At 59.9% G+C, this 11,777-nt stretch overlaps 2 protein-coding genes across 7 annotated transcripts; one reads left to right on the plus strand and one right to left on the minus strand.

Moving 5' to 3' along the window:
- Positions 1-619: 619 nt before the first annotated feature.
- Positions 620-7,793, plus strand: CDK10 (cyclin dependent kinase 10). 5 transcript variants are annotated; one of them, XM_043898338.1, is made up of 13 exons: positions 620-752; positions 2,853-2,925; positions 3,542-3,613; positions 4,188-4,354; positions 4,523-4,573; positions 4,685-4,752; positions 5,171-5,223; positions 5,389-5,458; positions 6,019-6,078; positions 6,424-6,547; positions 6,619-6,758; positions 6,931-6,983; positions 7,173-7,793. In XM_043898338.1, the coding sequence occupies exons 1-13, from the start codon at positions 672-674 to the stop codon at positions 7,277-7,279; spliced, it is 1,119 nt and encodes a 372-aa protein (XP_043754273.1). In that variant the 5' UTR covers positions 620-671; the 3' UTR covers positions 7,280-7,793. The 5 variants fall into 5 exon arrangements, with proteins under 5 accessions (XP_043754273.1, XP_043754274.1, XP_043754277.1 ...); XM_043898339.1 differs by having other exon boundaries at positions 633-752; positions 4,252-4,354; positions 4,492-4,573; XM_043898341.1 differs by lacking the exon at positions 620-752 and adding an exon at positions 772-1,168.
- Positions 7,794-11,534, minus strand: SPATA2L (spermatogenesis associated 2 like). Of its 2 annotated transcripts, none has more exons than XM_043898336.1 (3): positions 11,426-11,534; positions 10,913-11,216; positions 7,794-9,164 (listed from the first exon to the last, which is right to left on the minus strand). In XM_043898336.1, the coding sequence occupies exons 2-3, from the start codon at positions 11,213-11,215 to the stop codon at positions 8,238-8,240; spliced, it is 1,230 nt and encodes a 409-aa protein (XP_043754271.1). In that variant the 5' UTR covers position 11,216; positions 11,426-11,534; the 3' UTR covers positions 7,794-8,237. The 2 variants fall into 2 exon arrangements, with proteins under 2 accessions (XP_043754271.1, XP_043754272.1); XM_043898337.1 differs by having other exon boundaries at positions 11,345-11,480.
- Between the last annotated feature and the right edge of the window lie 243 nt (positions 11,535-11,777).

Here is an 11,777-nt window from a genome sequence, read left to right on the forward strand (position 1 = left end):
GTGTGTGTGTCTGTGTGTGTCTGTGTGTGTGTCTGTGTGTGTGTCTCTGTGTGTGTGTGTGTGTGCGTGTGTGTGTCGCTCAGTCGTGTCCGACTCTTTGCGACCCCATGGACTGCATAGATTGTAGCCTGTGGCCATTGTGTGTGTGTGTGTGTGTCGCTCAGTCGTGTCCGACTCTTTGCGACCCCATGGACTGCATAGATTGTAGCCTGTGGCCATTACCCAGCGCGCCGGCGCAGTCCCGTGCGTGTGTATGTGTGTGTGTGTGTGTGTGTGTGTGGCTCAGTAGTGTCCAACTCTTTGCGACCCCATGGACTGCTTAGATTGTAGCCTGTCAAGCTCCTCTGTCCATAGAATTCTCCAGGCAAGAATACTGGAGCGGGTTGCCATATCCTTCTCCAGGGGATCTTCCCAACCCAGGGACCAAACCAGGGTCTCCTGCATGGCAGGCAGATTCTTTACGGTCTGAGCCACCGTACTTGAAACTAAAATAAAGCTAGAATCTTGGTAGTCTGAGCGCTTCGTAGAAACTGAGGTTCTCTGGGATCTAGGGGAGATTTCCTTGGTAACTGTTGCTAAGGAGGGGACGCCCGGAAGTAGACAGTGCGCCTGCGCCCAGGAACCCTAGTCTGCGCCTGCGCAGATGGGAAGCTCGAGGGGCTGCTTTCGGCATGGGGGAACCAGAGCCGGAGCAAATCCGTCTGAAGTGTGTCCGTAAGGAAGGCTTCTTCACGGTGCCTCCGGAGCACAGGGTACGAAGAGGGCCTGCTTTGGTAGCTCTGTCCTCGCTAGCGGCAGGGCGGGGCTGAAACGTACTAGGGCCCTCAGCGTCGCGCTAAAGCGCCAGGTTTCCGGCAGCAGCGGGAACGGCAACCCCAGCGGTCCTCGGGGGTCGCGACCGCGCCAGGGACTGGCCGGCTCTCAGGTCGCTGGCCTCCTCGTCAAGGCGCGCTGCAGAGCGGGCGTTTCTTAGTTTTGCGTCCGGGACGGGCGCCTCGTGTCAGGGGAGAATAGTCGTGGCAAGTGTTTGAGGCGTGTCTCCTACCAGCCTGTGGGTGCACTGGGCGGGGCCCCGTCTGTGACCCGGCAGCTCCGCCTGTGCCTTGCTCCGCGCGGGGCCTCTGCGTGTCTGATTGTCACGTAGTCCTTTCGAGGACCCTTCGTAGAGGTGAGAAGGGTGAAGCTTCGAGTGGTTTTACTAAGGTAGACGGCTCGTGCAGGGGCAGGTGTGATCTCTGGTGGCGGGTTGTTTTGACTACTTGCTGGTGCTGTGCGAGGCCGCGTCCGTGTCCAGTAAGAACGGTAACAGACTGAGTGAGCGCAGGAGCCAGCCTTGAGCCGTCCCCCCGGCGTTGTCCACTGAAACGCAGCAACTGCTCTCAGTTAAGGCATACCCAGAGGAGGACAGTGCAAAGTGCGCAATAGGAAGTGCCGCAAAACCCAAGTGTCAGGGGATCTTGCAGAGAAAGAAATGTTTTCGGCTGGGGCTCAGGAAGCAGTTTTGAGAAGGAGCAGCATTTCTGCTGGGCGGGTATGTGTGACTGGGTTTTGGATGCAGAGATGAGGAGGCAGGTGGGGCTTGCTAGACCTAGGGAGCAGCAGGAGCAAAATCCCGCGAAATGCAGTGTGTACGGGAAGCACCAGGGGTTCCGCAGAGAGAGAGAGGGAGAGAGGGAAGCAATTAGGTTGGGATGGGATGAGGGAAGGGGTTCATTCGGGGCCAGGTGACCCTGACTTGGTTTCCCAAGATGGAGGGCAAGGTAAATAGAGGCAGAGAGAGAGTCCAGAGAGGGGCAGTTTAGAACCTGAAACTTGACACATGTGCGACCCACAGGGAAGTGCTACAGATGAAGGTGTATTAGGGTACAGGCTCTGCTAGAACTTGGAGACCCCAAAGTACAGTGCTTTAAGGACAGGACTTTTATTTCTGGTGCCCCTAACATCACACAGGTGTGCCAGGCACTCAGGTTGTCTGTTTTTGCTCCACCAAATCCCAGCCTGCCTCAGGAGGCAGAAGGAGTGAAGGGCAACCAGCTTTCTTTGATCACGAAGTTGTGCTTGTCCCTCTGTGCACATCGCACTGGCCAGAATTTAGTCACATGGTTACACCTAGCTGCAAGGGAGGCTGGGAACTCAGGCCACCATCTGAGTTGCCATGTTCTCCCAGCATTGTTTCATAACACAGAGGAAGAAGTAACATATGGATGTTGGAGACAGTGTCTGCCACTGTGTTTGGTGTATGCTTTGTGAAGGTCTTCAAGCTTTTTCATGTCCAGAGCTTTGTTTATTTATTTATTTATGGTCACACTGCTCAGCCTGTGGGATTTCAGATCCCTGATCTGGGATCAACTCTCACCCTCGGCATTGAGAGTGCAGAGTTCTAACCACCGGACCACCAGGGAATTGCCTAGAGCATAGTTTAGACCATTGCTGCTCAAGTGGACTTTCTGTGATGATGGAAATGTTCTGTCTTCTGAATTGTCCACTGTGGTCACTATGAACTGCTTGGGGCCATTGAGCACTTCACATGGTTCATGCAGCTGAAGAAATGAACTTTTAGTTTCATTTTAGTCAATTTTAACCAAATGTGGCTAGTAGTTACTCTTTTCAGGCAGCACACATCTGGACCATGGGATTGAAAGGGAGTGGTTGGACTGACTTTGATTTCACTTTCAAAGTGTCTGGCCAGTATCATCACCCCATTTTCTCAACTGCAAACCCAAGTGTGTGGTCACCCCTTTGTTTGGTGCCCAGGACAGGTGCTGGCTCTTTGGAACAGCTTAAGTGTCAGTATCCATCTCTGGTTCCCTTAGCTGCCAGATCCCTTCACTGCCAGCACCTCTCTCTTTCAGCTGGGACGGTGCCGGAGCGTGAAGGAGTTTGAGAAGCTGAATCGCATTGGGGAAGGCACCTACGGCATTGTATGTGAGTGGCTAAAGTGGCAGGCCTGGGACCCAGGGACTGTCCCGGCAGCAACTGTATCAGGGCTGGAAGGAGAGTGCTGGTGACCTTTAATCCTTGGTATAATTGCTGTCGATTTCATACCATGACTCAGTGAATGGAAGCATCAGGTTGTTCATGTGTCCCTGTGAGTGGAGGGCACTATCACACCATCAAGTGTAGCACCGTGGACAGTGGCCAGAGGTGCAGCCAAAGCCACTGGGACGTCGGTGTGCATCACCGTGCCACAGGTGTGGAAGCTGCACAAATCCCCACAGTGCTCTGGGGAGCAGCTTCAAAAAGATAAGGCTGCTTTTGTCACGACAAGGACATTATTTGCTGTTAGAACACAGAAACCACAGAACACAAAGCAGTGGTCTGCACTCCAGCTCTAAGAAGGAAATGTTCAGGGAGACTCTTCTAGCCCAGGGCCTGCTATCTGCTCAAACCAGGGGACACCCCAGGGAGCACCTGTCTCCCAGCCTTGGACTATTGCTTGCACAGGGTACCAGCAGTCAAGGAAGAAGAGCAAGGGTGCCCCCAGGTGGCAGGAGGGCAGGGGGTGGGCCTGGATCCTACTGTGGAGGCACTTCCCTTCCAGATCGGGCCCGGGATACCCACACGGATGAGATTGTCGCCCTGAAGAAAGTGCGGATGGACAAGGAGAAGGATGGTGAGCTGGGAGGGGCCGCTGCACGACTTGCACTCAAGTGGGAGGGGATAGGAAGATGCAAGTTGCCTGAGCTCCCTGAGTGGTGCATGCATGATGGTCAAAGGAGGCTGGTCTCTAGGGGGCTAGAGTCTGGCCCTGCCGGTCTCCCCTGGACTTCTCCAGCTCACCATCCCTCCTCCCTAGCCTCAGCTCCCCTGAGCCGTGTGCAGTTCATCCCCTTCATCTGTCCTCTCCCTCCTGCTGGCTGACTCTGCCTCCTCGTCTGTCTCAGCTCAGCGTCACCCTCCCCAGGGCTTTCCCACTGAAGACTGGGCAGGTAGCCCCTGTGTGCTGCTCACACCCCTGCTGACCGCCCCTTGGCGGCCTGTGCGGGCAGGGCTGTGCTGTGCTCACTGGGGGCTGGCTGCCATACACAGTGGTCAGTACAGAGAGCTGCTTGTGTTTGATGGAGGAGGAGAGGGTTAAAGGTGCTGGTTTGGATAGCCTTGCCTCTCCTTGAGGTAGCAGGCAGAGTTCTGCTGGGTAGGGCTGGGAGTCACTGAGGCAGCTGGCTGTCAGGGGTCCCTGTCTGCAGGGGTGGGGTCACTGAGCTTGGGCCAGCTGCAGAAGTGGGGTCACCAAGGCCAGCCTGGTTGCAGGGGTCCCCATCAGCAGTCTTCGAGAGATCACACTGCTGCTTCGCCTCCGCCACCCCAACATTGTGGAGCTGAAGGAGGTGGTTGTGGGGAACCACCTGGAGAGGTGAGCTGTCTGCTTGCTGCCCCCACGTTAGGCCCTGCCCAGCCCCCTCCCTGCTTCCCTTCTTGCTGCCCAGGAGGGTCCCTTGGCTCACCTGGGAGGAGGTGGGAGGTGGCTTGCGTTTCTCCCTCTTACTTTAGCATCTTCCTGGTGATGGGTTACTGTGAGCAGGACCTGGCCAGCCTTCTGGAGAACATGCCAACACCCTTCTCTGAGGCCCAGGTTGGAGGCAGGGGCTGGGGTGGCCGGGGGTGGGGGGGGACTGTGGTGGGGGGCTTCCCAATCCCTTGTTAGGCACATTGTGCCAAAAGCAGGCCTCCTGGCCTTCTGCAGGTCAAGTGCATCGTGCTGCAGGTGCTCCGGGGCCTCCAGTACCTGCACCGGAACTTCATCATCCACAGGTGGGTGGGGCTTGTGGCATGTGGGCGGGGTGACCGCCAGACTGACTCAGCACCAACCTGCAGGGGAGTAAAGCAGCCTCAAGGCAGTGGAGTTCCAGTAACTGGTCCCGGGGGAGGGCGGGACCGGATAGTACCTGTTTTCCCCTCTGCCAGGCAGATGGCCCGGGAGGGACCTGTACTCCAGGGAGGCTCGTGCGGCCCTGGGGGGATCAGGGGCAGGACTCCACCTCTCTGGAAGTCACTGAGCGCTCTCTGCTGTTTCCAGCTACCGAATGGCCTTGCATTACCTGTGCTCCTCCTAAAAAGTGCAAACAGGATGAGATGTGTGGGGAAGCGTTCTGAGTGTTGCTGCAGCGGTGACAGCCTCGTTCCTGCACGTGGGTTTCTGGGAACCACTGGTGTTCTCTTTCTGTCATAGGGATCTGAAGGTCTCTAACTTGCTTATGACGGATAAGGGCTGCGTAAAGACAGGTGGGTGCAGGTGCTGCCTCTATGATGGGGTCCGTGAGCGCCCCTGCACTGGGGTGGCAGGCTGGTCTCCGGAAGCTCCCTGCACACTACACACTGGCTCGAGGTGGCAGTGGTCAGCCTTCCCTGGGTGACACTCTCCCTCCCATCCCTCTGCCTCCATCTCAGCGGATTTTGGTTTGGCTCGGGCCTATGGCATCCCAGTGAAACCAATGACTCCCAAGGTGGTCACACTCTGGTAAGTCCCTGGAGACCAGGGGAAGTTTGGGCAGGTGTGGGTGGGTCATGCTGAAGTGGCCAGAGCATCTTGGAGGTCTTTCAGCTGCCAAGAAAGAGCAGTGCTGTCACGGGCAGGGACCTGCCCATCCAGATGGGGTGCTGTTCTGTCCTGAGGCAGCCCCGCCCCCAGCTGGCTCTGAGTTGCTCAGAGGGGAGGTGGCTTCACCACTGGAGCATGGGGACAGCGCAGGTTTCTGCAGTTCTCACTTGACATTTTGAAGCAAAACAGGGTGTGGTTCAGGGCAGGCTGCGTTCTGCTGTGTGTCACTCGGCCCGACTCATGTAGAAAGGCCAGCCTAGGACACTGCAGCACTCAGGGGTCATCCAGTGATAGCAGTATGTTTGTCGAGCTTTCATGGAAGAGACAGCCTTAGCTGGGGTTTATGCTCCCTCATCCCAGGCCGTCTCTGGCTCTCAGGCAGGGTGGTGGCCGGTGGGTGCCCTTTGGAGGCCAGGCTGGAGAGGAACTGCCAGGAGGAGAGGAACTGCCAGATGCAAAGCAGGGGCTTCTGTTCGCAGGTACCGAGCCCCTGAACTGTTGCTGGGAACCACCACGCAGACCACCAGCATCGACATGTGGTGAGGTGGATGCTGCTCCCAGTCCTCTCAGATGGTGGGGTGGTCTTGTGGGACCTGGGGGTGGGGTGCGGGTAGCTGTGGGGCTGGGGTCTCATCAGCTCCCAGGAAGATGGGCCTATGCCTGGGGTCCTGAGAGGCAGAGGGAGACAGCCCCATCACTGCGGACCTGCCCTCGTGGCCATAAGAGGCATGCTGAGACCAGGTCACGTGGCTCAGCTGGAGACCCCATTCATCATCCCATTATGACCACCTCCCAGCTCTGCCCCCAGCCTCCGTCCCCAGCAGCTGGGGGACTGGTCCAGGCGGAGCCAAGGAGCTGAGAGGAGACCCCACACTCCTCTGCAGGGCGGTGGGCTGCATCCTGGCTGAGCTGCTGGCCCATAAGCCCCTTCTCCCTGGCACTTCCGAGATCCACCAGGTGGACCTGATCGTGCAGCTGCTGGGGACCCCCAGTGAGAACATCTGGCCGGTGAGTGCCAGCCCCGCCCTCCTCCCTCCTGCCCCTGCTGGCCACCGGCCTTTACTGGCCCCTCCCCACAGGGCTTCTCTCAGCTGCCGCTGGCCAGCCAGTACAGCCTGCGGAAGCAGCCCTACAACAACCTGAAGCATAAGTTCCCATGGCTCTCGGAGGCTGGCCTGCGCCTGATGAACCTCCTCTTCATGTACGACCCTAAGAAAAGGTGCTGAGAGGGCCCAACACGTGCATGAGTCAGGCCGGCCTTGGCGGGGTTCTGTCGGTTTACCCAACTTTCTGTTGTGAGGAAGGGAACCGGGGGGGCTCTGTGGGGCAGCTGTGTGGGAGACGAGCCTGGCTGGGCCTAAGCCCCATAAACAGTGAGGTCTCCTCTCCAGGGCGACAGCCGGCGACTGCCTGGAGAGCTCCTACTTCAAGGAGAAGCCCCTGCGTGAGTCTTCCCTGCTGGCACTGCCGGGGGTCTCTATGTGTAGGGTGGGGGTTAAGGCAGGTGGGTGGTGGGGCCCAGGCGGGTAGGGGCTGTTTTGGGCCACATAGGGAGGCTCAGGAGGTGAGCAGAGGGTGGTGTGGGGCCCCTCCTTCACTCAGGGCTGATGCAGTCCGTTCCCCCCACCCCCAGCCTGCGAGCCGGAGCTCATGCCCACCTTCCCCCACCACCGTAACAAGCGTGCCGCCCCAGCCACGTCCTTGGGCACTGAGAGCCAGAGCCGGCGCTGCAGACCCTGACGGGTGGAGGCACTCCAGCTGAGCACGTCGCTTCCTGTGCCCCGGCCCACCTCTGCCCTGGGACAGCAGAGTGTGGACCTTGTGGGTGATGCCAGTGGTACACTCTGAGGACCCAGCCACCCAGAGGCCGGCCCACAGGGCTGTGACGCCACATCGTGGCTGGACTGGGTCCCACCTGTGGCCAGGCCTCAGACCCTCGGTTCCCAGGAGGAAATCTGGCTGAGCCCGTCTCAGCGGGTGTTGCTGGCTTGGGACAAGCAGCCCTCAGACCTTGTATGGTCACTTCTGTCCCCAGTTGATCCCCAGGATCTGCCTGGAATGGAGAGGCCACGGCAACCCCCCCGTGGTGGGGCTGGCAGACTTGGAGAGGGGAGGAGGGATGGAGATGTGGACTGAGTCTGAGCTGCTCTGAGACCCCTAGAGTGAGAGCCTTAGGCTGTGCCCTGTGCCCACTCCCCCACTCTGAGGCCCATGGGGAATGGGGGTGGTCCGAGAGATAAATGCTTTCCTCAGACGTGGTTAGAGCCAGTGTCCTTTAATGTACTTGGAGGTTGTGATTTGTGTGATGTGACAGGTGTGGGGGAGGGGGGCAGACGGCCTGGGGTGGGGGCACCATTGAGCAGAGGCCACACAGAAGACTGGCACCTGCCCCAGGAGTCCTGGTGGGCAGAGCACCCCCAGCCCAGTGAGCTGGGGATGAATGCTGGCATCTGCGCCGTTGCCACTGGATCTGGGGTGGGCAGCCTTTGAGGTCTCCCACCCTGCCTTCCAGAGTGGGGGGTGTGCGACCAGTGGGGAGCTGTCCATGGAGGGTGAGTCCCCACCTCACCTGGTAGGGCAGACACTCCACTCGGCAGGAAGAGCAGGGTGGCCAGTGGGCGGGGCCTGAGGCGGGACAAGCCCCAGAAAAGCACCACGGAGTTTCTCTGGAGAGCCCTTGACCTGGGGCCAGCAGGGTCTAGGGCCCAGCTGCGGGGCTGTCATAGAGCAGGGCGTCCACCTGGGCTCGCTGCAGCCACAGACGCCGCTGGCTGTTCCCACGCAGGGTGCGCAGGCTGTGGCCAGGGTGACAGCTGGGAAGGGCAGCACAGTGGGCGGCGTGCAGCTGGCGACACGTGTCACAGCAGAGGGCGGGCAGGGCTCCTGGGGCCAGGCAAGTGTGCATCTGGTAGCCGGGAGGCTCGGGGACAGGTGGGGGACTGGCCTGCTCAGGGCTCCTAGGGGTGTGGGGAGGGGCCAGGTCCCCAGGCCGACTAAGCAGCTCTCTACGCAGTGAGAGGAAGGAGAAGGCTTCAGGCTGGGGCTCCTCCTCTTCTGAGGCCCCGGAGGTGGGGCTGCTGGCCTCAGCTGGCTCCCATGGCCCGCCCCCCGCCCCCCACAGTCTGGCACTCTGCTCCCAGAACCGAGGCCGGCAGGCCAGTTCTGAGGCAGGTGAGTCGGGGCCAGGCGAGGGCCCCCCATACAGGCTGGCCTCATCTGAGCCCTCGTCCTCCTGCACATCCCGGTACAGGTCCAGCCGGGCCTGGCACCCGGTGGGGGAGCCACGGCAGGGCAGGGGTGGCTGTTCTTCCTCACGGGCCAGTCGCTGCTGCAGCCAGGCCACACAGGAGGCCACGTCCACGCTGGACCGCCGCGCCTGCAGCAGCTCCTCGGCTGGCAGCACGCTGGTGCCCAACTGTGCCAGCACCTCACCCAGGATCTCGCACTCCAGCCGCAGGGCGAAGCAGCCCAGGGCCACTTGCACCAGCTGGCGGGCGGGAGGCAGGGCAGCCACCATGAGGCGGTGGGCGTCCCTGCGCACGTAGCCCATCTTCTGGAAGCTCTGGATGAGGAGGTCCTCCGAGAGTGCGCCCTTTAGCACGTGCACGTAGCCCCCAGAGAACGTCTGCAAGAGAGGGGGCCGGTTGGTGGCAGCCCCCCCCCCCCGCCCCCTCCCCTGCAGACCCGATGAGCTCACTTCCCGGTGGTGCAGCCCTGGACACAGCCTCTACCCAGGCTGGGGGCGTGAGCTAGGTTTTTGTCTAGGCCAGCTCCCCTAGGGCATGCAGGAGTACCCCCAGCCCCTGCCTAATTCATAGGCGATACATCCATCTCATGTCCTCCTCTACTCCCTCTACTAGGTTCAGTCCCTGGTTGAGAAACTGGTATCCCGCAAGCCGTGCAGCCAAAAAAAGAAAAAAACAGATGTTCAGGTCATCCCTGAGGTTCTAATGTTGGCTGAGGCAGGCCTAGGCATCACAATCTTTTAAAAGTCTAATACATTTCACCTGCATCATAGAACAAACTAAAGAGCCCCTGTGCTGAGAAATCTCATGGCCCTATGAGTCCCTTCTACCTCCTGTCACCTGTAGGGGTTTGCTCCTCTTGTTAGTTTACTGTGTGTGTACCTGCTGAGTGTCTAGTTATGCAAACACAAAACCAGGTGTTTTTCTACTTCTCTGAGCAGGTAGCCACCTAAACACTTTATTCTGAGCTCTACTTTTTCAGTTTCTGAGAGCTTTCTCCATTAGAACAGAAGACTGTGTAGCTTTCTACCACATGGATGGAATGTGTAGGTTTTGGAGGCTCCAGACTACAGAGGAACTAAAAGTTTCCTAGGGTGGTGATCTTGTGTCTCCCAGTCTATGACTCTGGGAACCCGTGAGTGCTCTGCTTAGAGCCACACATAGGGGGGCTACTGTGTGTAAGATTGTACCCAGGGCTGTACCTTCACCCCTCAACAATGGACCTTATGCTGGCCTATTCTTGTGTATGCTTCCCAGAGGAAGAAACGGATTCTTGCCCCAAGCCATAGCCAGAGGAAAGCAGCAGCAGATCCCATATAGGTCTGTTCAACACTGAAGCCAGTTAGCCTCTCAAGATCAGGCCTGCCCATTCTGCTCCTGGCCCCTGTGGGGCTGGATCCTGCCCTCTCGTCTGAATGGATGAATGAAAGCCCTAGCAGATGTCCCCGTGGAGCGGTGGGCCCCAGAGCTCACTGTCCCTGAGAGAGGCTACTGTTGCCATGACAACCAGCGGAGGCAGCCGCCCACGTGCCCAGTGACGTCATTATCTTCCCACTCTTCTGAATTATCTCAGAGCACAAAGCAGCCTGCCTGCCCCCTCCTGCCAGCCCGCAGCTCACCTGGAGGGGCCAGGCCCCTGGGCACAGCCTCTACCCAGGCTGGGGGGTGAGCTAGGTTCTTGTCTAGGCCAGCTCCCCTAGGGCATGCAGGGGTACCCCCCAGCCCCTGCTTACTTTATAGGAGATACAGCTACCCCATGTCCTCCTCTACAAAAGGGATCAGCCCACATCCTGGAGGGATTAGGGTGATCACGGAATGCCGAGTCCTTCCCATGCACTTGTCCTAGGATTTCTATGGTAACAGACCACAAGGCCGCTCTTCACGCAGCGATACAAGCTTTAAGAGGCAGGATCCCCTGAGAAGGCAGGTACCCAGACAGGTGTTCTCAGCCCTAGGAGTACCAAGGGAAACCTCGGCCACGCCCAGGACACTGGCACACTGAGCCCTCTGAAACCAATCTGGCTTTGTGGACATCTGCAGTCCCTCATCCCAACGGTAGCCTCTGTCCGGGCGATGCCCAGCACCCAGTACCCGGGGCAGGGAACCTCCACGCGGCCCGGCGCCCTACCTTGATGGTGGTGAACTCCTTTCTCCACGGCAGCAGGTACAGGTGCACGGCGGCCAACTCCAGCAGCTCGAAGGCACGGGCCAGGCCGCGCAGCGCGGGGGCCAGGTCGGCGCGCCCCCACAGGCCGTCGGTGAGCAGTGCCAGCGCGTCATCCTGCAGCGCCCCGTGCAGGTCGAAGTCTTCCACGAGGATGTGCCAGAGCACTGCCCGCAGCGACGGATCTCCGCACACGCCCGCGCGGCCGCGCCGCAGTTCCCGCTCTAGGCACAGGCGGTAGTCCTCGGACAGTGAGCTACTACCCATGCTGGCGGGCAGATGTAGGGTGTCAGCACCCAGAGGCCCCTCCCTGCGCGCCTCGCTCCTCCAGAGTCCCCGCCTGAGTCCACAGTACCCCCCCCACCCCCAACTGAGCGCCCCTGGTGTCCACAGTACCCTGTTCCCTGGAGACTTGCGCCAGCTGAGTCTCCCTTCCCAAGCAGAAATCCGCTTTTGCTCAGCAGCCCGCCGCCCTACCTCTCTGCCCCCAGAGACACCGAGCGCCCGCCGCTCCGTTCGGGCTTCTCAGCAGGCAGCAGCGCGCTTCCGCCGGGGACGGCTCCGCCCCTCGGTTTTGGCCCGGACGTTCTGGGCGGAGTCTCTGTGGGGGCGGGGCCTGGTCGGGGCCGGGGTGCACAAATGCAACGCACCTGGACTGCCCATGAGGGGTGCACAGCAGGCGCTCCTACCCAGGCTGGCACGGGGCGCTCTCCTGCCGCGGGGGCAGACCACCAGAGCTGGTCCCTTGGGAACGCTAGGCCTCCAGGGAAGCAGGTACCGGTGTTCCGAGTGGGCACGTCGGGGTCCCGGGCTGAATCTTGAGGGCGGG

The sequence above is a fragment of the Cervus elaphus genome, chromosome 4, assembly GCF_910594005.1.
Source record: "Cervus elaphus chromosome 4, mCerEla1.1, whole genome shotgun sequence".
Taxonomy (NCBI): domain Eukaryota; kingdom Metazoa; phylum Chordata; class Mammalia; order Artiodactyla; family Cervidae; genus Cervus; species Cervus elaphus.